Source organism: Alosa sapidissima, chromosome 7 (assembly GCF_018492685.1).
Source record: "Alosa sapidissima isolate fAloSap1 chromosome 7, fAloSap1.pri, whole genome shotgun sequence".
Classification (NCBI taxonomy): domain Eukaryota; kingdom Metazoa; phylum Chordata; class Actinopteri; order Clupeiformes; family Clupeidae; genus Alosa; species Alosa sapidissima.
The window spans coordinates 19,030,981-19,053,775 of NC_055963.1; the positions used below are offsets into that span (position 1 = coordinate 19,030,981).

The 22,795-nt window shown below is 43.3% G+C and overlaps 2 protein-coding genes across 21 annotated transcripts in view; one reads left to right on the forward strand and one right to left on the reverse strand.

Annotated features, from left to right (window-relative positions):
* The window catches only part of phc2a (polyhomeotic homolog 2a (Drosophila)), a 45,225-nt gene extending 31,427 nt beyond the window's left edge, over nt 1-13,798 (forward strand). For 5 of the 6 annotated variants that reach the window (XM_042096698.1, XM_042096696.1, XM_042096695.1 and 2 more), the window contains 8 exons: nt 3,711-4,204; nt 4,351-4,507; nt 9,111-9,322; nt 9,702-9,840; nt 10,105-10,219; nt 10,363-10,474; nt 11,251-11,545; nt 12,378-13,798. In XM_042096698.1, the coding sequence (XP_041952632.1) occupies nt 3,711-4,204; nt 4,351-4,507; nt 9,111-9,322; nt 9,702-9,840; nt 10,105-10,219; nt 10,363-10,474; nt 11,251-11,545; nt 12,378-12,532 (1,679 nt within the window). In that variant the 3' untranslated portion in view covers nt 12,533-13,798. Of the gene's footprint in view, nt 1-3,710; nt 4,205-4,350; nt 4,508-8,036; nt 8,467-9,110; nt 9,323-9,701; nt 9,841-10,104; nt 10,220-10,362; nt 10,475-11,250; nt 11,546-12,377 lie in introns of those variants that run through there. The other variant, XM_042096701.1, reaches the window with a different exon arrangement.
* A 225-nt stretch (nt 13,799-14,023) lies between these two features.
* The window catches only part of eif4g3b (eukaryotic translation initiation factor 4 gamma, 3b), a 44,908-nt gene continuing 36,136 nt past the window's right edge, over nt 14,024-22,795 (reverse strand). For all 15 annotated transcript variants that reach the window (XM_042096683.1, XM_042096692.1, XM_042096685.1 and 12 more), the window contains 8 exons: nt 22,404-22,576; nt 21,291-21,416; nt 21,052-21,133; nt 20,643-20,741; nt 18,928-19,074; nt 18,478-18,559; nt 17,482-17,628; nt 14,024-15,183 (listed from right to left, as the gene is read on the reverse strand). In XM_042096683.1, coding sequence (XP_041952617.1) covers nt 15,002-15,183; nt 17,482-17,628; nt 18,478-18,559; nt 18,928-19,074; nt 20,643-20,741; nt 21,052-21,133; nt 21,291-21,416; nt 22,404-22,576 — 1,038 coding nt within the window. In that variant the 3' untranslated portion in view covers nt 14,024-15,001. The remainder of the gene's footprint in view (nt 15,184-17,481; nt 17,629-18,477; nt 18,560-18,927; nt 19,075-20,642; nt 20,742-21,051; nt 21,134-21,290; nt 21,417-22,403; nt 22,577-22,795) is intronic.

Sequence of the window (22,795 nt, forward strand, 5' to 3'; positions counted from 1 at the left end):
AAAAACACAAACAAATAGCAGCAGCGGCTCTGTCTAAAATCAAAAAAGAGAGACCTTGTCGTTCCCCCTCCCTCCCTCGTCATGAACTGATTTTCCCCTTCATGAGGATCTCATTAGACATGAAAAGCCCATAGCCAGCAGCGGCGTGGCGGCTGCTGTACCGGACCATCACAGGCCCGCGGGCAGCTGAGAGGGGGCTCTTAAGTGAGAACAGGCCCTCTCCTGGGGTGACCCCTGCAGACGCGGCACTGGGCTTCTGTTGGAACCTTTGACCAGGGGGCTCTTACATGGGGGGGTCAGTGTAGATCTGAGGGGACTATAATGAGCTGAAGGGACGTGTGTGTGTGTTTGTGTGTTTGTGTGAGTGAAGTATGTATGTGCTTGCATGTGTTTGTATGCATAAGGGTGTGTGTGAGAGAGAATGCATATGTTTGAATGTCCATGTATGCATATGCGTAAAGGGTGTCTGTGTGATTGTTTATGCATGCGATTGAATGCATGTAAGTGTGTGTGTGTGTGTGTGTGTGTGTGTGTGTGTGTGTGCGCATGCATGTTAGGGCTGTGGGCTAGAGGATGTAGTTTGTATATGGGGCAGCAGGAAGCTCTCCCCCTCCTCCAGGCATGCCTCTTAAATCAATAGCTCTCAACTGCAATGTACAATTTGTTTCAGTTTGGGTTCAACATGTTGCCTTGTAATCAGGAATCTGCCTCATATATTTGAGAACATGCAGCTAGAAGCAAATGTTTATGTGTGTGTGTGTGTGTGAGTGAAAGAGAGAGAGAGTGTGTGGGTGTGTATCACCTCCATCCTGCCAATTTGTGTGTGTGTGTGTGTGTGACTCTCTCTCCACGCTGATTCAGTTTAAGTGTGCCTGCGCATACCGATCCTCATAAGTACTATGGATTGGGCCCCTAGGCTGAATGCAGTCGATTCACTCTCAGGGCATTCCCATGGAACCCTTCCAAACGGGTGCTGAAACGCCACTTACTGTACACATATGTGATGAATAGGAGTCATGTCTGTTTCAACTGCGGTAAAGGTCTATCTACCAAACTATGTCACAATGTCATATTATCACAGAGGAAAGAAATTAGCCTGGGTGAATCCAGACGAACCTGCAGGTCCTACTGGAAAGGATCGCCTCTAAGCCCGTTTCCGAACTTCCTGTTTTACGACCTTCAGGGGCATGACCAACATGAAATTAAACTTAAGTTGGTGCATTAAACTCTTACCAAACAAAGGTTTCAAATGAGGTAGTTTACTCAATTCCAAAGAAAATACACATTCATATCTGTCTCCTGGGTTTTTGGTGATTCCAAAATGGGGCGTCAATGGGATCCTTTCCAGACTAATAAAAAATTGCTAACATGTTCGCCTGGGTTCACCAAGCCTTGAAAGAAACATTATTCATGCAGTTCCATAATAATAATAACCAGCAGTGAAAATATCCAACCTATACATGAGATATCCAGAGCATGTAAGTAGATAGTAGAGAGAGTGAGTCACCAGAGTAGATGAAGAGGCTCAAAGTACCTCTCTCCGTTGTGTGTGTGAGAGGGCATTTCTAACCTGCCTAGACCCCCTGAGTGCTAGGCTGGAATTAATCATTCATGTGTGGGTGGAACTCAAGCCAGATTGCGGTTCTCGTTCGTTCTCCCACTGCTCTCCATACCGACCCACCAAACATGCTGCGGCAGTGGCTCAGCTTCACACTCTGATTCCTCTCAACTTTTCCACCTCTCAAAGGGTGAGTGGAATTATCCGCAGGATAGACCGAGCTCTATATGAAGCTACACTGACTGAGCACCCCTGGAAGTGTCAGAGTACACTGTAAGTTGGCTGTTTTTGGCTCGGATTAATATGTATATCCAAGAGTTTGAGAGAGGAAATGGATCAAGTTCCCGAAGCTAGCTGTGTTGGTGTTTGCCGGCCATTAAGTCACGTTTTAGATTTACTGGAGCCCCTTGTCACTAAGGTCAGGAGCTATGTACCATGGAGAATGCTGAATTTTGTGCACTTAAACCAGCTTCTACATTTGTCCATTCTTTACATACCACCACGATCAATCTGTCATAAACCTTTTTAGCCGCCTGAGCAGGCACTGGGGGGTGTGTATGTGTGTGTGTGTGTGTGTGTGTGTGTGTGTGTGTGTGGGGGGGGGGGGGGGGGGGTGAGGTTTGTTTCCCGATAACTTACACTGACGGAAAAGAGGGGAAGAAGAAAAAAAAACTTTCCACTGTAACAGCAGGGAGCAGAGAAACTCAAAACCACAGTGGCGTGTGAATTTCAACATGCCTATTTTATATAGTTTAAGTGCCTCTGGGGGTTTAGAAAGACCAGGAGGGGGGACTGGTATGCCGCGTGCATACATGTAAGTAACCCACAACAAAAGGACGTCTCGCCCATATCAGGTCAGGGAGGTGCAGAGACATGGGTGCACGGGTGTGAACATGGCAGGCCTCTCCTCTCCCCCTCTACTCCCTCTTCTCTCCTCTCATCCCCTCTTCTCTCCTCTCCTCTCCTCTCCTCTCCCCCCCCTTACCTCCCATCCCCTCCCCTCTCCTCTCCTCTCGTAGGGAACTCATTCTGCTTTTACGTGCTGAGCTATGCTGCAGAGGGCCTGGGAGCCAACGCTGTACTTTGCTGTGCTGTATGGGGTAGGGTGCAGCTGAGTGAACCCATTAACCCAAAGAAAGCACGGTGTCAGTTTCCCAAATGCAACTGATGGATTGGGGGGCATTATGGGTAAAGGAGACTCAGGCTTATGCAGGGGGCCATGGTGATATGTTTCATGTGGACAAAGCAGAGGGCTAATTTCTCCTATCAGATGTAGACATTTAGGGAATGGCTTGTTTCCCTTTGATTTTTATCTGAATTGCCAATGATCCCTTTTAGTGGCAGTAAGTGAGTCAGGGTGTGTGTGTGTGTGTGTGTATGTGTATGTGTATGTGTATGTGTATGTGTATGTGTGGTGTTTGCATGTGTGTTTGTGAGAGAGAAAAGCATTCAGAGAGAAAGTGTGTTAGTGTGAAAGAGGGTTTAGAGTGAGAGAGAGTGAGAGAGAAAGAGAATGTTTGTGTGTGTATATGTGAGTGTTCATGCACAGCACACTATTTCACTAGTCTCAACACGACTGTCTGTGGTATAATTTAGCTCTCGCCTCAACATCCTCCCCGTCAACAAGCGCTGCTAGCAGGTTCTGTCTCTGACTTACACAAACAACTGTGAAAACAAAACTGTTGAGTAATGGCTGTCATGGTTGTTCTCCTCTTGGAGAAGGGCGCTAGGCTTCTGAATAGCCCTGCTTTTACAACTCAAAGGGATCTTTTTTTCCTGGTTGTTTGTTTTTCTCTGTCCTACTCTCTATGTTAATGCCTCTGGCCTCTGGCTGTGTGATGTTTATTTAGCAAATACTCCTTCCACCAGCAGTAAACCCGACCTCACGACTGCTTCTCCACAGCATGGTCGAGGAACAAATTCAAATTCGTAAAAGGTCACATGCATTTTGAATAACAATAACAAATATTTTTCTCTCTATTTTACAAAGAGTGAATAGAGAGAATAAATAAAGTCAACCAAGATTGTATCCTGGCTTTGAATCCTCTCCGCCAGGTGCCCCGGCTGGGGCCATTTGATTTGATTTTATGTATAACATGACACATATATAACATAACATGATAGACAATCCTCTTCTTCACTTCTGTTGCAGCATACACACAGATTCAGACACACCAGTTGCTCAAGCAGCAACAACAGCAGTTTGTAATCCAGCAGCAGCAGCAACAGCAGCAGCAGCAACCACAACATCTACAGCAACAGCATCTACAGCAACAGCATCTACAGCAACAGCAGCAGCAGTCCCAGCTGCCTCAGAGGTCCCAAGCCCAGCTTTCCCAAGCCACCCCCATCCAATCCAGCTTGCAGACTCAGGCCCATACAGTGCATGCCATGGCAATCCAGCCGGCCATGCCTGCTCCTTTGCAGAATCAGAACCATAACCACAACCAGAGCCAGTGCACCATAGCGATTCTGCCCAAGCCAGCAGTGCCAAACCCACAGCCCGTCATTTTCCACTCCACCGTAACTGCCCAGGTGCTCCCTCACAATGGTCACCCTCCAGCTTTGAGCCCCCCCTCACTGGCCAATGTAAAGCCCATGCAGCTGGCAGCTGCCAATCCTCAGGTCCAGCCAGGAGTGACCAATGTAAGTCTCATTCGCATTGTTTTACCACCTGTTTTCTCTAAAGGGGAGATCTTCTGTTTGGTCTTTGCCTTGCTTGCTTGTTGTTTTAGGACTTTGGTTGATCTTTGGTTTGTCCGGTTTGGCTCTGCCATTGCCCCTTTGCTCAGGGTGGTGCCCCAGTTCAGGATGGTGTGGGGCAACAGAACTGTGCACAGCCCATGGCTGAGGTGCCGTGTCCTGCGTCCAATCACCAGCTAGTGATGTCTGTCCCAGCACTGGAGGAGCCCAATGCAGAATCAAGTCTGCTAGGCAGAAACACTGAAGGTAACCCTCACACAACCCACTCAGATCCTATTATGCAGAGGACCATATGCATTACATAGGCATAAGATGTAAATACCAAATATGCTACAATGTAGTGGCTATTTGCTCCTTCTAATCGTCTAATAAATTCAATCAAAGTCTATGATATACAGAGGCCATAATATTTTTTAAAAGCTTAGAACTGCATTGTACTTAGGACAACGACATGGATATGGCTATACTAGTCAGTGACATATATTCCTAGGAAGATATTCCTTGAGGGATACCCCTCTTCTACATAATCCATTATCTTCAGTTCATGCCATCTGGGGACAAGATTTGCTCACCAACACACACACAGAAACTGATGCAAAACATAATGCAGAACCCCAACATACCAAGCAATGTTTGAAATACTCTATACATCCTTGAACACTGAGTCCTGCTTATAATTCTCTTTAATATCTAAATGCATTTTGAAAACTTGGGTTAGCCTCAGATGCAATCAACTTCAGATTGTACTGTCTTCCATTGAAATGGGGTAAACTCAGAATTTCATTTTAGCTGAATCCCTGATCATCTGATCTGAGGCTGTGTCTCAAACTGCATACTTCCGTCAGCACACTGCTAGTGTGCACTGAGCACTTACTTGCATTGTGCCCACTTTTCGATGGTTGTTATTGTCCCAATATCTGCACTATGTACTTAAACTACGGTAAGTATTTGAAGTGTGCAAGTAGGCGGTTTGAGAGATCGCCTGAGTGTCTCCTGTAATACTTTAGATGCCCACTGTGCGCATTTGTGCTGAATCACAGCATGCAGGATCTGCATGGCCAATTAGGAGAGATTAGTAAAGAATATGAGTAGCCAAGTCTCAGGTCATGGGAAAAATTCATGCATGTCATGAAGCACGGCTTAAAAAAAAATCCAACTGTGTCGCATACTGATGGCATGCATCAGAAAAGTAAACACATACAACTTATGCCCACAAGAAATGTTCTGTTCTCATCCTAATTTTCTGTGTTGACGCTGACACTGATTTCCTTAACCATGCACTGATGAAGCACGCTTAGTCCAAGCCATGAGCTCAGGCCTGGGCGATGAAAAGACCTAATAATGACTACCAGGCTTTGATTTGACCGAACCAGAGTCGAGAGACAGAGAGTGTGAGAAACAGAGACACAGAGAGAGAAAGAGAGAGAGAGAGAGAGAGAGAGAATCAGGGACAGAGAAAGAGAGAGACAGAGAAAGAGAGACAGATAGAGACAAAGAGAGAGAGAGAGAGAGAGAGAGAGAGAGAGAGAGAGAGAGGCGACAACGTCACTGCCATCTGTAGGCCTGCCAAACCCCAACACAAAAGGACTGGATGGCCGCGCTCTCTTGCTCCCCTCAAGCGGAAGGCTAAATCTGTTACGCCCCAGTGTCTATTGTCCGGGGCCGGCACTCGGGGGGGAAAGTGACAGCTTTCGCCATAATTAGGGGAGAGGGGGCTGCGCTGGGTAATCCCCACTGGGACGGACGGAATAAAGGTGGACACAGTCCGCTTGCCAGGCAGGTGTGATCAGGGCCCATCCAATCAGACTCATAATTATGAATGATAATCTGTAACATATGAGGAGACCAAAGGGCCTGGTCTGCACTGTGTAGTTGACACCAAAAATGAAATCCTCTCCTGTTTTTGCCATCAACCACACAGAACAGACTAGGCCTCTGTGTGGTGATGGTGGTGGTGGTAGTCATAAATCATTGGGTGTTTTTCAAATGGCTGTCAAGGCACTGAATGGCAGAAAATACAAACAATGTATAAACAATGAAATGGTTTAGAAAAACAAACAAAGACAGTGTTTAAAAGCTCTTTATGTGTGTCTGTAAAGATCAGGCTTTGTGCTACAGTGCTTGGATCTCTATTACTACATGCCAGAACGTGTTTTGAGAGTGTGGCATGAGTGTGTACCCAAAGGGCAGTGTTTTTTATAACAGTCTATTAGATCTCTACGAAGGTTCTAGTTTTTCATATTGGTACTTGAAGCAAAGAGGTTTACACATGACTCATCTGAAGTAAACCAAGAACTTGTATTCAATTAGTTATTTTCAATACAGTTTTGTGAAGTCAGCTGTAGTATTCAAAATTCAGGAATATGTGACTTGTAATAGTCACATCATGTACTTATAATATGTGTTCACCCAGTGCTTCTCAATATATATTCTAACAGTTGCTAACGGTTACGGTCATGTTGCACCTGCCAGAAAAGTGAACTGGATTCTGCTTCAGGACAATTATGGTTGGTGACCACAAACCAAGAATGCATTGATTTTAAATTCAGATTTCTATGGTGTCCTGCAGTCTGCATACGTCAATCGATGCTGTCGCCTTGCATCGCACACCTGCTGACTTGAAGTCTTTAAATGGACTCTTCTGTCCTCATGAAAGATTGAGTTTCCATCAGCCACTCTGTGTTATTCTGGCTTCCCTTTGTCAATGGGAAAGCCAATAGCGTTTATCAGAGGACCTGTCTCAACCTCTATTTCCACTAAGTCAGACGCATCAGATGATATCTGATGGTTCTTTCCAGCTAGCTGATGGTAAGAGCATCTGTGAAGTCTGGGCCAGTTTCAGCTGTTGTGCAAATGTGTGCTAGGACAGATACAATACTTTTGAGTAAAAACATGTCTCAATCATTGGTCAGAGATAAATAGGCTGCTAAGGCCTACATGTAAATATCGGAAGTTTACCAAGGTGAAGGTATTTATCTGCCATTCATTTTCATTATCTGTTTTTAACCTGTTATTTTTTACTTTAACATTAACACATTCTGTTAAAGGGACACCAGGCAAGCCTGATGCTTTTTCTCTACGAAACTCCCCCTTCGCTCGGTCTGAAGCTCTTTTCCTTTTCTTTGCATCTTCCGTCAAGGGTTTTCGCTGCTTTTTCGCCAGCTCTGCCATTATACACACGTTTGCAACAATCGCTAGCGTTTAGTAGCCTGCTTCTAAGGATGTAATTGATCCTGCTTCGGTCGGCGGGTAGGATACACTGAACTTGCAAGCGGGATATTCTTCCTACAGGCAGTAGGGACGGGCGAGAGAGTCTTCATTCGCACTGTAATGAGTCGTTTAACCATATACCGATTTACGAAGATGAGTAATTAACACGAAAACGTTGCCTGGTGTCCCTTTAATGATGATGGGGTGTTCCAGAAACCATGCGCCAAACCAAGTGTACCTTGATGGGAAATAAATGACAAATATGGAACATGTCAAACAGTTAATTTTACCAGTAGTCAAAGGTCTTCATAATGGATGCAGTTAGTGGCAATAGGCCTACACATTATTTAGCAGATGTTCCTTTGAGTCTTTTCAATTCAATACAATTCCAATCATAACCATTTTGTTCCATTGCAATAGATTACTCCATGCATCTTTTTGTACAATACAAATAACTGATTACATTTCTTTGTAATGGTACCCATCAGAGTGGCAAAAATTGGAGTCTCGATTTGTTTTTCCCTTCAAAACGACATGTGAGGAATTCAAGAATTTACCATGCTCGCTCTCCCTCCATATATTTGTTAGAGCGCCATCACGCTTTCTCAGCCAATCACAGACGCATTTCTTAGTAAATACAAGGCATCATTGGATAGAATTCCAAGTTGACTCAGCCAATCGCAACCCTCCTCTGTTTCCTATTCAGTTCCCTCATACAAAGGGGATTAGAGAATGTGCCCCTGCTGCTCATGCGGGAGAGTCGGTTTGTACAAACAAAACAAAAAAGTTTGGGCGAGATTTGCCTGTCTTGCTCAGTATCTATTTATGGAACCCGTGTGCAACGCCGTGGAATACGCAGAAAATGGAACTCTTTGTCCACTTTCCTCCTCTTTGAACGGGTGCTTGGAATAGTAGTGGAAGGATCCACTGGCTGAGTCGCGGAACGGAACAAAGGCGTGTGCTTGTGGAGGCTGTTGACTATTGTCAGGACCCCTGTACGTGAGCCTTTGGGTTGGGACTTCATGTGGCGGGTTTTTTCTTCTGCCAAATGTCGCTGTAGTATAACTGTTTGAACATAGGCTGGACTCGCGCGCGCGTACCCAAATATAACTTTTGGGTACTGTTTACATAATGAAGCCGCGCGTAAAAGCTTTCATTAACTAGTGTCCGACGGCTGCATTCATTAGCCTACAATGCTAATTAATTCGTCATAAGATCACAGATCTCTAACGTTTCATGTCGTGCCGCGAATTCACACACACATGAATGCAATGTTTGCACAATTACGTTGTTTGATTACGGAGGCCATAATCAATGTGAAACTAATGCGAGCTAAACCAACCTAAGGAGAGCCATGTTGATACCATCTACAAAAGTAAACATCGTTCCTTTTAGTTATTTGCCGTATGGATGGCTGCATGAATTTCATATCTTGGACCGTAAACCGAGACGCCCAATGGTTGAGTGACAGTCGAGACCTATGGGGAAGCTGAACCTGCTTGTTTTAATTAATTAATTAACTTACATTTCCTTCTATGGCCATATCCTTATTCACATCAACGATAAAGTTGTATTGCAATATGAAGGCAAATGTGAACTGCCTTTGCTAAGTTGATGGATGCTACTGTCTTGTCCTCAGGCGCGGGTGTCGCAGAGGGGAGAGTGAATGCGAAACCAGGTGTGTGCTCACCTCCAGCCATGACCTCGGGCAATGGGAACAATGCGCCCACTGTGACCGGCAGTACTCCTCAAAATGGCGAGAGTAAACCACCCCAGGCTATTGTGAAGCCCCAGATCCTTACGCACGTCATTGAAGGATTCGTTATCCAGGAGGGAGCAGAGCCATTCCCAGTGAGTCCATAGCATCTACCATCCCATTTACGTCCGCAAACTGAAATCTCAAGGGAGTTAGATGTCAGAAATGAACCTCAGTTAAACCACAGTCAAGCCAATGAATTCAATCAGCTGTTAGAGTAACTGAACAAATCATAGTTGTCTGCTCAATCACCTTGGCGTCTCCAAGTTAAAAGGATACATACTTCCCTCTAGTGGACATGTAGACCCAATGTGTCTTCACTGTACTTCACTTAAGAGATATCTTCACTGTACCCCTTTGACATGATGTTGTTTATTGAGCTTGTGTAGTCCACCTGAAAGCATATATCACAATTTAAGCACAGTGTTCTAAGTGGTTTGGGTGTTGCAACTTGTGTGCTCTAAATATACTCAGGTGGATAGACCATCACTGTTGATTGAGAACCTAAAGAAACAGAAACAACAGCAACAGACACATTCGGACTCTGAGAAAGCAGCTCATGAAAATTCAGTGAATACGGCCGATTCTGAAATGGAGGATCTTTCACAACAAGGTACAGGGCTTCCATTTGTTTTTATTGTTGCAGAGATTTGCACATGACTGCATAATGAAGAGAATAGAAGGCAAAGGTGACACAGCTAAAGAAAATAGTGACGTCAATGAGAATACGCTAGGTGTGTGATTATGATTGACACCTTTATTGGCTGAAGATCAGGTTTTATTCTAGTCTTATTGACTCTGGAATGTCTTTGTCTGAGGCAAGCTTTCTGCACTGATTAAGGGCTCATCTGAATGTTTTTTTTTTTTTTTTTTTCAGAGCTAAAAAATCAGGAGGACGAGCCAACACTTTCCTGTGAGCTGTGTGGCAAAGTAGACTTTGCTTACAACTTCAAGCGGTCAAAGAGGTTTTGCTCAACTGTTTGTGCTAAGAGGTAAATACTTTTTTTCCCCTGGCTTCAGTCTTTGGACTGAATGAATTTTGGGGCCTGTAACAACATATATATCTACCTTCTGTGCACTTTTATGGGGTAACTGATTCATGTGTCTTATCCTTGTGTGCTTGCATGTGCTCTAGGTATAATGTTGGGTGTACCAAGCGAATGGGCCTGTTCCCTAATCGCCACACTACAATGGAGAAGCTAAAAAAGCAAAGATCCTCCAGCACAACATCAGACGCCAAGAAACTGGTGAGCTCAATCCCCTTCTTATTAGTACCCGCGTTCAGTCACCTGACGGGGCAATCCTAGGGGTCTAATAGAAGTGTGGATATGATGGTTATTGTAATGCATCTATTCTTGGCACATCAGTGCAACTACACAACTGAATATGTAGACCAGGGGTCTCCAACACTTAGCTTGCGAGCTACCAGTAGCTCCCTACCTGTTTCTAAAAAAATCTCCAAATTGTTTGAGGAAGATGTTCATGAATCTGATAACCCAATCATTTGGGAAACATGTTAAAATTCCTATGAAATTCCTATGAAATCAATTTTCAAAATCTACAGAAAAGGTAAATGAGTTGAAAGGAACCTTTTAAAAAGCATACAAATCTTATTCAGCGGTTTTGGGTGGAGATCAGCTATGTGAATACAAGGTTGGAGACCCCTGATGTAGACCATGCATTGCTCATGTAGTCTACTATGCGCGTTGTTTGTATATCGTACACTTTCTATGTTGTCTATCTATACTACTGTATTGTGCATTGTGTATATTTTCACATTGTCTGTATATTGTGCACTGTCTATACTGGCTTTGTATTGTATATTACGTATACTTTTGTCTATACCGCTAGACAATCAACAATTGTAAAATTCTTGTGTAACAGACTTGACCACTAAAACACAGTTCTGATTCTGATTTTAAAGTTAGCATCATACTGTAGATATAGAAAGGATTCTATATATGTGGTTAGCACTGTAGCATATGTATATGGTACATGTGTTGAGATTTTCTCCTGTCGACAGGCCACCTCCAACAGCCAGGATCACATGGCCGGCGCTCGCTCGTCCCCACACCTGGGCCGGGGCAGCCAAGGGGAGTCCAGCCAGTGCTCGGACATGTCCAGTTACGAGGAGCCCCCCTCGCCTCTATCTGCCACCAGCTCAGGGGCGCAGAGGCCTCCCACTAATGACCGGGGCTCGGCGGAGCACGGGGAGAGGCATGAGCACGAGCTACCCCTGCTCAACCAGCCCTTCCTGCCCAGTGACCCTGCCAAGTGGAATGTGGAGGACGTTTACGAGTTTATCTGCTCTTTGCCAGGTGGGTGTGGTGCTCATATTGGTATTTTTCATCAGCCACACCAAACGTGCAGCAGAGTGAAGAATGAGTGAGAATATTTACTCAAGCCTGTTGGGAGAGTCCCCTTTTTAACAAAGCCTTAGGCAGTTTTCCAGTGTTATTCATTAATGAAGTGAGTTTTTAGGACGTTTTGAGTATAGGCCTTTAGTAGAACGTGCTTATCATCCTATACATGTTGTTACTCATTGATAAGCCTAATCCTCGCCCTAACTGTGAGTAGAAGCCATTATCTGATGCACTTATAGAGGAAGTGGACTGGGTTGATTCATGGCACTAGAGCCATGTTAAACAGAAAGTGGCCGCACCGTTGGTGGTAGCTACTAGCAAAGTCCTTTTAGGCAAGTCCCTCCACTCGGCGGCCATATACCAACGTTTTATGGGCACTCATCGGGCACAGTCTTTGGGTCGAACTGCGCGTGCGTAAGGCTTCACGACACCAATCTTGCTCCAGCGGCAAGATCACAACACATGATTGGCACGATGTCTTCACAACACAACATATGATTGGCTCAATGTATTCACATGTCGACGTTTGCTGAGGAAGGGGTGGGATATGTGTAGACACCAGCCATATTGGCGTGACAAACTAGCCCAATGCATTTCTATGGAGTATTTTTTGAGTGCTGTGGCTCCTCATTAAAAAGTCTCTGGTAGTAGTAGTGCAGATTTTAGTGTCATTAGTAGTTGTGAAGATTTAACATGGTGCTATTGGCACTGTTTTTTACTCCTCTAGTCTATACCAAGACAAATGCATTTTTACACAAGTTCCTGTTTCTCACCTCTGTCCCCTCAGGTTGCCAGGAGATAGCCGACGAGTTCCGCTCGCAGGAGATCGACGGCCAGGCCTTGCTGCTGCTGAAGGAGGACCACCTCATGAGCACCATGAACATAAAGCTGGGGCCCGCACTGAAAATCTTTGCCCGCATCAGCATGCTCAAAGACTCCTAGCGCCTCTCGCTTCCCCTCTACACCTTTGATTGTTCTCTCCTTGGAACACCTCAGATGACACAAATGCTCAGAAAGAGACTGGAAGAAGAATTCAAAGCTTCTGCACTGATCACCTGTCCAAACATCTCTCCTTAAGGGCTCTTGTGTGGTGAAGACTACAACATGAAGCCACAGATTAAATATATCGATACTGTTTCGCAGGTCGGCATTGAACTGTTGTCCTCAAGGGATTAGACCTGAAGTGATTTTGAACTTAAGTCAGTTGGTGGGAAATGGAGGTCATTGATGTTGGAGGACTCTGGGCAGCACAAGTGGTTTAGCCCTTTGCATTGATGACTTTGGTTGGGACAACAGGGTGGGCCAAGGCAGTTTTGCGTAGAAACACATCTGAAATGTGAATGGGTGTTATTTCAGTTTAACTGGAACTGTGAACCTGACCTCAGTGGCAAACACAAGGGAATTTCTTTTTTTAAAATTACCTACATGTGTTTTCCTGTTCAGTATACCGGATATGCTGTTTGAGTGGTTTTGCTTTGCAACCACCCCAAAAGTGTCCCTTTTAAATCAACCAGTAGTATCAGTTTGCAATTATGTTTGTATAAATGAAGGGACCCATTCAAAGAGAATCCCAACATTGATTGCTTATCCCATTTGTAATGCTAGTTCAAGAGTTTGTAATTGGCTTTGTTCATCATAACCAGTGATGCAAACTGTTGTAAAGTGAAGTGGTTGTGGCAAATGTTTTTAAAAGGAGAATAACTCTTTTTCATGATGTGCCTAATATTTATCTGAATGCATCCCAAAGATTCTCTATCTCAACCCTAAGATCACATTCACCAGCCGATTCCATAGAGTCCACACAGGTTTATGGGTCAATCAGTCTGCAGGGATAATAAAGGTATATTAAAGGTCTCTCACCTCATGATCACAATCGTTCAGTGTAGAGGGCTGGACTTGTGACCAGTAGATGTACATAGTGCTGTTTGTTGTTCCTTGTTGCCGGGATACACAGTGAAACTCACAGACTGGAGTGCATTACCAGGTTAGCTTTCCAAAAGCAGTTTCATCAGTGTTTTTTGTTTCAGTAGTCCAATGAGTCGGTGTGTTATGTTGGCATTGATAGTTCAGTTGTATGTACTTGTGTTTGATGTTGATCAAGACTCACGCATACAAATAGTTTGCCTGCAGCACCAAAAAAATGTCATCAATTACAGTTCTCTGACAAGTCTCATTTTGTATATGAGAAATAAACAGTTTACATAAAAATACGGTGTCGTTTCACAATGATTTTCCTTTGCCACCAAAGGAGATTACTTGAGCCAGGGACTATCACTGTTAATATGTGGTGTTGAGAGTGACCATATCAATACAGAGAGACTGGGCCATGCTCCTTGTGGCTGTGGACACTTTTGTGAGAGAAAAAAGTTTCTGAAGATTTGAAAATGGAAAAGTTACATCATGCCGACATGGAAAATGGCCACTGAGACAGTGTTGGTTTTGTTTTTTTATTTCTTTTTTTCATTTATTTACAAGCTTTAGATTTGCTCTATCAGTATGAAGAATTACAAGCACTTCAGGGTCAGCAACATCTCTTAGTGTTTTTGTACAAGATGCTTGCTCTTTTATTTCCATTCATTCAAATGTTTTGTTGTTGCTTCACGGCCTCTTGGTAGTGGCTTGAATGCATAGTTCTGCCACTTTGCCGGATTATATGTGTCATAGAGCAAGCTAAAGCAGAAGAAATTGGTGTGGCTATCCCCATGATACCCTTAAACTTTTTGACGTGCTAAACCATGAATCCTCCTTAGTACCCTTACGTCTTCAGCCCCAGACGCGTTGTTTGTTTGTAACAGAACAACTGGTAAATTAGGGAGGCTGTTTAGAACAGGTTTTACCATAATTATTAATCATTAATATTATTAACATAATTTTAATTCATTATTTCTATATCCTCCAAAGCCTTCACATTCTGACCACCTGCAAATGTTAAATACATTTCATATCTGCAGTTCTTAAAAAAAAATAAATTAAAGAGTCTGAACTGATGTTTTTTTTTTCTTTTGTAGCACGTTTTTTTCGTATTATTAAAGTCTTTTTCTTAAAAAGTAACAAAAGAAAGAAAATTAAAAACTTTTAACTGAAATAGTTCTATAAATAATACATGTTTTTTTCCCTCTTTTCTTCTTTTTGTTTAGTGCTCCAGCAAAGTTAAGTCACGTCGCTGTGGGTGTGGAAAACCGTACCATAAACCTCTCCCCCCATTCATCTCAACCATCCTCTTCTCTTCCAGCCGATTCATATGTGTGGCTTTGTTATGTTTTGTTTTGTTTTAGATAATGCAGTTATCTTTTTTTTTTGCAGCGACCATTGTCCTTTTTAGCACTAATTGGCAAACATGTCCATTTTCTCTTCCTATTGGTTTTTTTTTTTTTTTTTTTTTTTTTTTTAGTTTTGTCCTGCAGCCCTTCGTCAATTGTCCTCTGACTCTTCCTCGGCCTCGCGCAGCCAGGTGAAGAAGGCTGTGACGGACTTGAGGGCCACACCCTTGCCCTGCTGCTCTGACGGGTCTTTGCTTGACTCCCATTTGTAGAACGCATCCTCCGAGATTACGTCTTCGTCATACAAACAGTCGAAAAACATCCGGAGCAAGTCTAGGAAAAAAACACAGAAAGAGTTGATGATGTTAAAAAAAAAAACACACACAGTTAATAACAGCACAAAAAAATGACACGTGACCATTACGCCATTTACGTCTGAGAAAGAAAATACATTTTCATTCACTTTGCACACACCAGCAAACCCTCAGTGACTGAGTCTTCCCTTAATGCACAACCCATCATGCCATGTGACCTGCCCTTGGATTCTTTACTCTCAGAGTCTTAAAGGAACCATATGTAAGATTGTGGCCAAAACTGGTACTGCAATCACTTTCAAATTACTGTAGAGTGTTGTATCCCCTCCTCCCTGACTCGAGGTTGCCAACCCGGAATGCTGAAACACTACTGACTTTGTGATTAGTAGATAGGTGGAGGGTGGCGCATCAGGCCAAAACAGAACATGACATGACAAAACACATCAACATCAGTTGAGGGCTGCAACTTCACTTTTTAAATGACAATATCCTGGCAGGACTACTGCTATCAGTAATATAAGTATTTGAAATGAACATGATTTCTTAATGTCTTGTGACATACCAGGGCCATTTTATGATTAATTGAAATACATTTCTTACATACGATTCCTTTAAGGAAATAGCAGATATATGAAACAGCAGCAAATTCCAATGATTGACTATCACCCTGTAACACAAGGTCTTTGAGTCCTCCTGAAATACTCAATGACATGATCTCACTGTGCTCCAGTGACCGCATGAACAAAGTCATTTAAACTGGCTAAATCTGATGTGTTCAGGTATGGACCCTTTCAAGAGAGTTCCATTATCAGCATCATAGTTGGCCCCACAAGACTTCCTTTTTAACATTCCATATGTTATCTTAATGTAGAGGAAGTAGATAGGGGCCCAAATAGAACGTTCAAGCATTGTTTTTGTTTTTATTGATGAAAGGGTCCATTGGGTATTGATGAGATTAGTCAAATGTGGTAAAGCAGAGCTGGAAAATGTACGGTGTGAATAACTACATGTGCGGGACATTCCCCGGTATCATACAGAGCCCCAGTGACAGCCTTGCCCTACCAAGATACAGTAGGCCTTTTTCAAAATAACCAGCCCATGAAACACACACCTCACTGTGTCTAGCATGCAGTGTCAACAGAGCAATGCTCTGGCTACAATCATGATTCAAACCATGATCCTTGCTGCACAGCAATACAGTGCCAAGTGCCAGGAACTCCAGACTTTGGGGTGAAGCACCATAGGTTTACTTACCAAATAAAAATTTCAGAAGTATATCCTGATATAAAAAAATGCAATACAAAGTCTACTTTCAACAGGTGAAGGCGGCCCTTCACACTAGTACGAGTTTAGTGGGAAATGAGCATATCAGACTGTGGTGTTAGGCCTCAAAAACCCTGCAGCTAAAAACTGCTTTGAGTTGCACGTGGTCGTTTGATGTGGAAGAGCTTTACAGCTGCTGAGGCACTTCCTTGTTTAAATGGTGTGCTTCAGTCCAAAATGAAGCCTTTAAGCATGGTCCAATTTTGTCCATTCTTCTCAGATGACCTCTCATTAAGTGCCATTATGACAGTCGTTTCCACACTTTTGTTGCTGTCTAATGTGGCATAGTAATGTATCCAAGTGCTGGGCTTGGCTTTGGTCAGAGTTTGTGGTACAACATCAATACTATAAAATTTATAAATTATAAAAATAAACGCAAAGGTCACTGAAACCATAAACACCTCCTTACTAACATTAATAATTACATTTGTAAACATAGCACACCTAAATAACATGACTGCATTTGTAAACATAGGCTATAGCACACCTTAAAGGTGCGCTAAGCAATGTTACCCACTTTCTAGGCTAAAACATTTTGTCACATACAGCAAACATCACCTCACCATCCGCTAGCTGCCTGTGCCCCGAATACACTGTAAAAAACGCAGTCTCTGTCTTTGGCCCAGGTTCCAAAAATGGCAACAAAAACAACTTGGTCGAGCCTGGACCATAAAAACATAAACTGTTCCAGCCAATCACCGACCAGATGCACATTTAGGAGAGTTTCAATTGCACAGGAGGGAGTAGCGAGCTAGCTCTGTTTTGTTTGAACGTCAACAGAAGTAACGTTACCCTACATCGCTTAGAGCCTTTAACCTCTTAGAACCTTTAATAACATGCTGACATTTGTAAACATAACACACCTTCATAACATGCTGACATTTGTTCCCCACCATCAAATCTATGAAATGGCTCAGGGTGACTAGGGTCTCTCAGAACCATTTTTGTTTGTTTTTGAAACAGCTATTTCTGGAACACCTCAAGTGTTACTTACTTGGGGGCTGGTCCAGTTTAACTATCAATGCTTGAAGTGCATAAAGTGCTTGCAACTGGCGCTCTGTGTCTGAGTTAAGGTACTTGAGTAATACAGGCAACCTCTTCTGGATGATGGCTGTGTCCACTCTACAGGAGGAGGCGTCCCCTGTACACAAGAGATGGACAGAGCGAGAAAGAGTGAAAGAGAGAGAGAGAGAGAGTGAGAGAGAAGGGGGGGGGGGGGGGCGAGAGAGAGAGAGTGTGTGAGATGTTTACTGTGCATACAAAACAAGTCATCAGAGCAATGAGGGCTCACTGCCTCCCAAACTAACACAAAACAGGGTTTCCAACGTTTCATCTTTGAAGCGTCCAGAGCAAATTCTACTGTCCCATGCCTGCTCTTTTTCCCCCAAAGACAGCTACTTTGGATCACACCAGCTGTGTGTAGTCTAAGTGTTTATATGTGTCTGTGTGAATGGGCACACATATTTGAGTGTAGGGTGTGCATACAAATAATTTATAATATTTGAATAACCAACAGTGTTATTCAGATATAATTTGGTTATTCATGTTGCCCACACTGCTATTTTGAGGGTGTATTATCCAGGACATAAGGTGGATAGTGTCTGGTCTTTCCAGACGTGGTGTGCTTAGCAATAGTCTCAAGCAATAACAGTCCTTCATTAGATTGTGAATTCGGTGGTCTACCTTTTATATCTTGTTTATTTCTCTGCATTGTGTAGGCTACATTCACAAATACATTATATAAACAAAACAAAGAAATGGGGAAAATATCTCTGATCCACTGTTTCTGGAGATGCTATGCTATGCTGATTCTGTTTGTTTCAAAATAAGTGAACAGGGATATTAATGTTTGAATAGTATATCTCAAACTGTTAACCGATTATTCCACTATCCGTGCAGACCCCTACTGAGTGTATGTGTGTGTGATTAAGAGTGTGTGAGTGTGTGTGTATGTGTGTTTGTCCAGGTTAGTTAGGAGAGTTACACTTACATTTCACTGCTGCTTTGCACACAGCAGTCATTAAAGCTCTCAGGAAGGGAGGGGAGCTCATCTCAGCTTCATCCAGATTCGCCTGAGGAGACAAATAAGACAAATCATTTCAGAAATAACTAGACAAAAAACATTTACACAGAGGCTCCAACATTTCTGAACCGTGTCACGACATTATGTGCGTTATTATATGTAATGTACCCAATTCATTAAATGTGAATGGCAATGTCCTATGCAGCTTAAAGGGATACATGAGCATGTGCTCGGAATTAGGATTAGGTTTAGTGTAATAGAACTGTTTACATGAGATGAACACTATATAATTCAACTGCTGACTTGCATTATTGTAATATGGACACTTCGAGTTTGTATGAAGTGGGATCACTGTGTGTAATGCCTTTCTTTTCAGCCTACCCAAGGGTTTGAAATCATCTGAAGGTTCAGTCATACCTCTACCCAGTCAAAGATTTGTTCATCGCCCGCCGCATCCTCCAGGAGCAGCTTTTCAAGGTGTTTGTTCAGCTCCTCAGGCGAGAGTGTTCTCTTTGAAGGTGCTTCATTGAGGCTCAAGCTGTCTGATAGGGTAAACTCTAGCTTCTGGGGAGAGAGCAAGACAAGGCAAGTTTTACAGAGATTCCAGCGGCCCTTTTCCACTATGGGGTAAAACCCTGGTGTCTGGGGTAAAGCCTTAGACTTTTGGACCGGGGCAATATTCCAGGCGGCCTCAAGATGGCCCTGGAGTAGGGCAGGGCCAAATCGGGGCTGAACCGAGGACTTTAGGAATGGAGTACGATGCAACAATAAAACCCGAGAAGTTTAAAAACAGACCCATAGCATTTGTTTAGGGTTGCCTAGGAACAGAAGTGACTGAGTATATTTGTGAAGAAAAACGATCTACATAATATTAAAACTTTGGAAAAGAATTAAGGATACTGCTTTTTACAATTTAATGCAGTGGTCCCCAAACTACGGCCCACGGGCCGAATACGGCCCGCCAACTCATTTTGGGTGGCCCCCCAAAACATGTCCGTGGTATAAAGCATCTGGCCCGCATAGGAGTACGACATCGTCAAACTATAACCTCCGTAATTTCCCCATTCATTCTCTATGGTGAGTCTTAACAGTACACATGTAGTACTCCTTTTGTCCACTGGTGGTTGTTTTGGCGCTGTTTTGCGTTTGCCATCAAAACGGAATGAAATGTAGGCCTACCTGCAAACAATGACTGCATCAGACTGCTGACTGCATCAGTGCTCAAAGTATTCTAAACGTTTATCAATTATTTGTTAATAACTAACTTCTATTCAAGTCATATTTCTGGGACTTTCTTTTTCACACGTTCAAATGTTCAGAGTTCCAAGTTCTCATCAGGTGAGTGAAAGTTAGAATGGTGGTCATTTCAGATGTGTTTGCCAGCACTTCATAAAACTGTCATAGTTTGATAACTTTAAATTATTTGTAGGATATTGCTTGTTCACAACTTGAGCTATGTATGCAAAGAAACAGAGTCTTTTTATTAGTATTATTTCATTTGAGCTACATTTTACACTGATATGGCATGGTGGCAACATAAACACAGCTAGCAATGGTATTAAATTGCAGTAGCCTATGATTAAATGTAATGGAATATTCAACTAAGGTAGACTGCTGTTGTTCACAGCACTAAGCTATTTATGGTTGATATACTCCGAGTCTCTGGCCCTCTCTTAGAGCCAGGAATAGTGAGGTGGCCCTCGGAAGAAAAAGTTTGGGGACCACTGATTTAATGACTTGTTTAAATGTCCTTGTAATTAATTTGACATAGGCTCGTGGTGTCGTTGCTAAGCACTGTTTAGAAGTTTCTAGCATTGTTAGCTAATGTCCCCGATGTTACAGCTCCTTATGGGAACACAACACCGAGGTTACGCACCGGTGTTTAAGACCAGGAAAAAGCCCTGGGCCAGCCCCAGTCCTTAATGGAAAAGAGCCACTGTAGAACGCAGTCATACAAAGGAAGAGAAACACACACACTCAAAAAGCGCAAACACAATACACACTCGCATGCACACACACATATGTGCACACAAACACACATACATATACATAAACACAGACAGATAGACAGACAGATAGACAGACAGACAGATACATATACACACACACACCAACCAAAAAGTGTTTCTCACCTGCTCAGCGATAAAGCTGTGCACATCGGAGCCCTCGGGGAGGAAATCTGCCCAAATCAGTCCTGATTCCCTCCATAGGGCCCCCACTTTCCTATGGCTCTGTAGGAGAGAGAGAGAGAGAGAGAGAGAGAGAGAGAGAGAGAGAGAGAGAGGGAGGGAGAGAGAGAGAGAGAGAGAGAGAGAGACACACACACACACACACACACACACACACACACACAAGTAAACAAATACTTAAAATAGACCAGGAACAGCTCACACGCAGGTGAAAGGTGCTACCCTGATAAGGAACCTGATTTTCAGTGTACTTTTGTGACACAAGTATGAATCGATTACATAAAGTATGTGTGAATAGAAGTATGTTTTGAGGGCATTCTGCATGCACTAAGGATAGATTATGAATTCTTACCATTTGTTTGCATAGAAGGTGCAATATTTCAGAAAATAATATCCCAGCTCTTCCCACAGGGAGTAAAGGTTTGCTAAATTCACTGAGAAAGAAACAGAAAAAGCACAGAAACGAAATCTTTTTATACAGTACGAGAACAGGGTCTCCTTTTCAGTCATCGGATGGGTACTGCTGCAGAGTTGTTTGAGTCTAAAAATAGCCAGGGGAGCAGGGGCATTGAGTGCTCTCTAGGTGCTTACCTAAATAATTCTCTCATAGAGATTCCTCCTTCGCGGAACATGGGGTTGACCAGCTCCGCTAGATACAGCCATATATGGGGAATGTCAATGGCCATATCATCTGCTAGCTCCAGGGTGTCAGAGAACCTGCAGAGCAAAGGGAAACAGAGTTGATCCATAGGACATGACAGGACACACACACACACATACCAAAATGGGCACTGTTTACCAAACACACCCTCTTTCTTCTCTCTCTCTCTCTCTCTCTCTCTCTCTCTCTCTCTCTCTCTCTCTCTCTCTCTCTCACACACACACAAACACACATACACACAAACACACATACATACATACACATACACACACACACACACACACACACACACACACACACAAATACATATACATACACACACACACACACACACACACACACACACACACACACACACACACAAATACATATACATACACACACACACACACACACACACACACACACACAAATACATATACATACACACACACACACACACACACACACACACACACACACACACACACAAATACATATACATACACACACACACACACACACACACACACACACACACACACACACACACACACACACACACACACACACACAAATACATATACATACACACACACACACACACACACACACACACACACACACACACACACACACACACACACACACACACACACACACTTTTACCAGACAAGCACAGACATATTGTGTCCACACAACACACACTCTCCCTAACACAAGCTCAGACAGAGTGCACAGATGCCCAAAGTACAGGATGAAGAATACCTCCATCCTGACTGTCAAGGGATATAATTAGTTCTGTGGAACGCTCTAATGAACATCTGTGCTTTAGCCAACTTTACCTATTCCACACCGGAACGCAGCTCAGGCTGCTTACATTATTAATGCAGCTGCAGTCAACTGCAGTGTGTGTTCTTGTATAATAATAATGATAATAATAACAATAATAATAATAATAATAATAATAATGTGTGTGTGTATAAGCAGATATAAATGTGTGTATGTGTGTGTGTGTGTGCATCCTCTGGTGCAGTGACTGTGCAGCGCAGCAGTGGCCTCACCCTTGACAGAAGTGGACTTTGGAGAGGGTCCCGGCCTGCACCAGCTGGAAGAAGAGCTGACCCATGTGGTCTCGTGTGCTCTGGCTGCGCTCCAGCGTGGACTCCACCCCCACCCGCACAAACACGTGCAGCTGAGACGCCTGATCCAGCTCCTCCACACACTGCACCGCCTCCTGCACACACCAGTCACACAACACACACACACACAATCAGAGATGGGCACAATCAGAGACATTCAAAATGGAACACACACACACACACTCAAAATTGAACACACACACACTTATTCATTTATTTTACATTTATTCATTTAGCAGATGTTTCTATCCAAAAGCGCACACACACACACACACACACACACACACACACACACACACAGTACAAAGCATTAT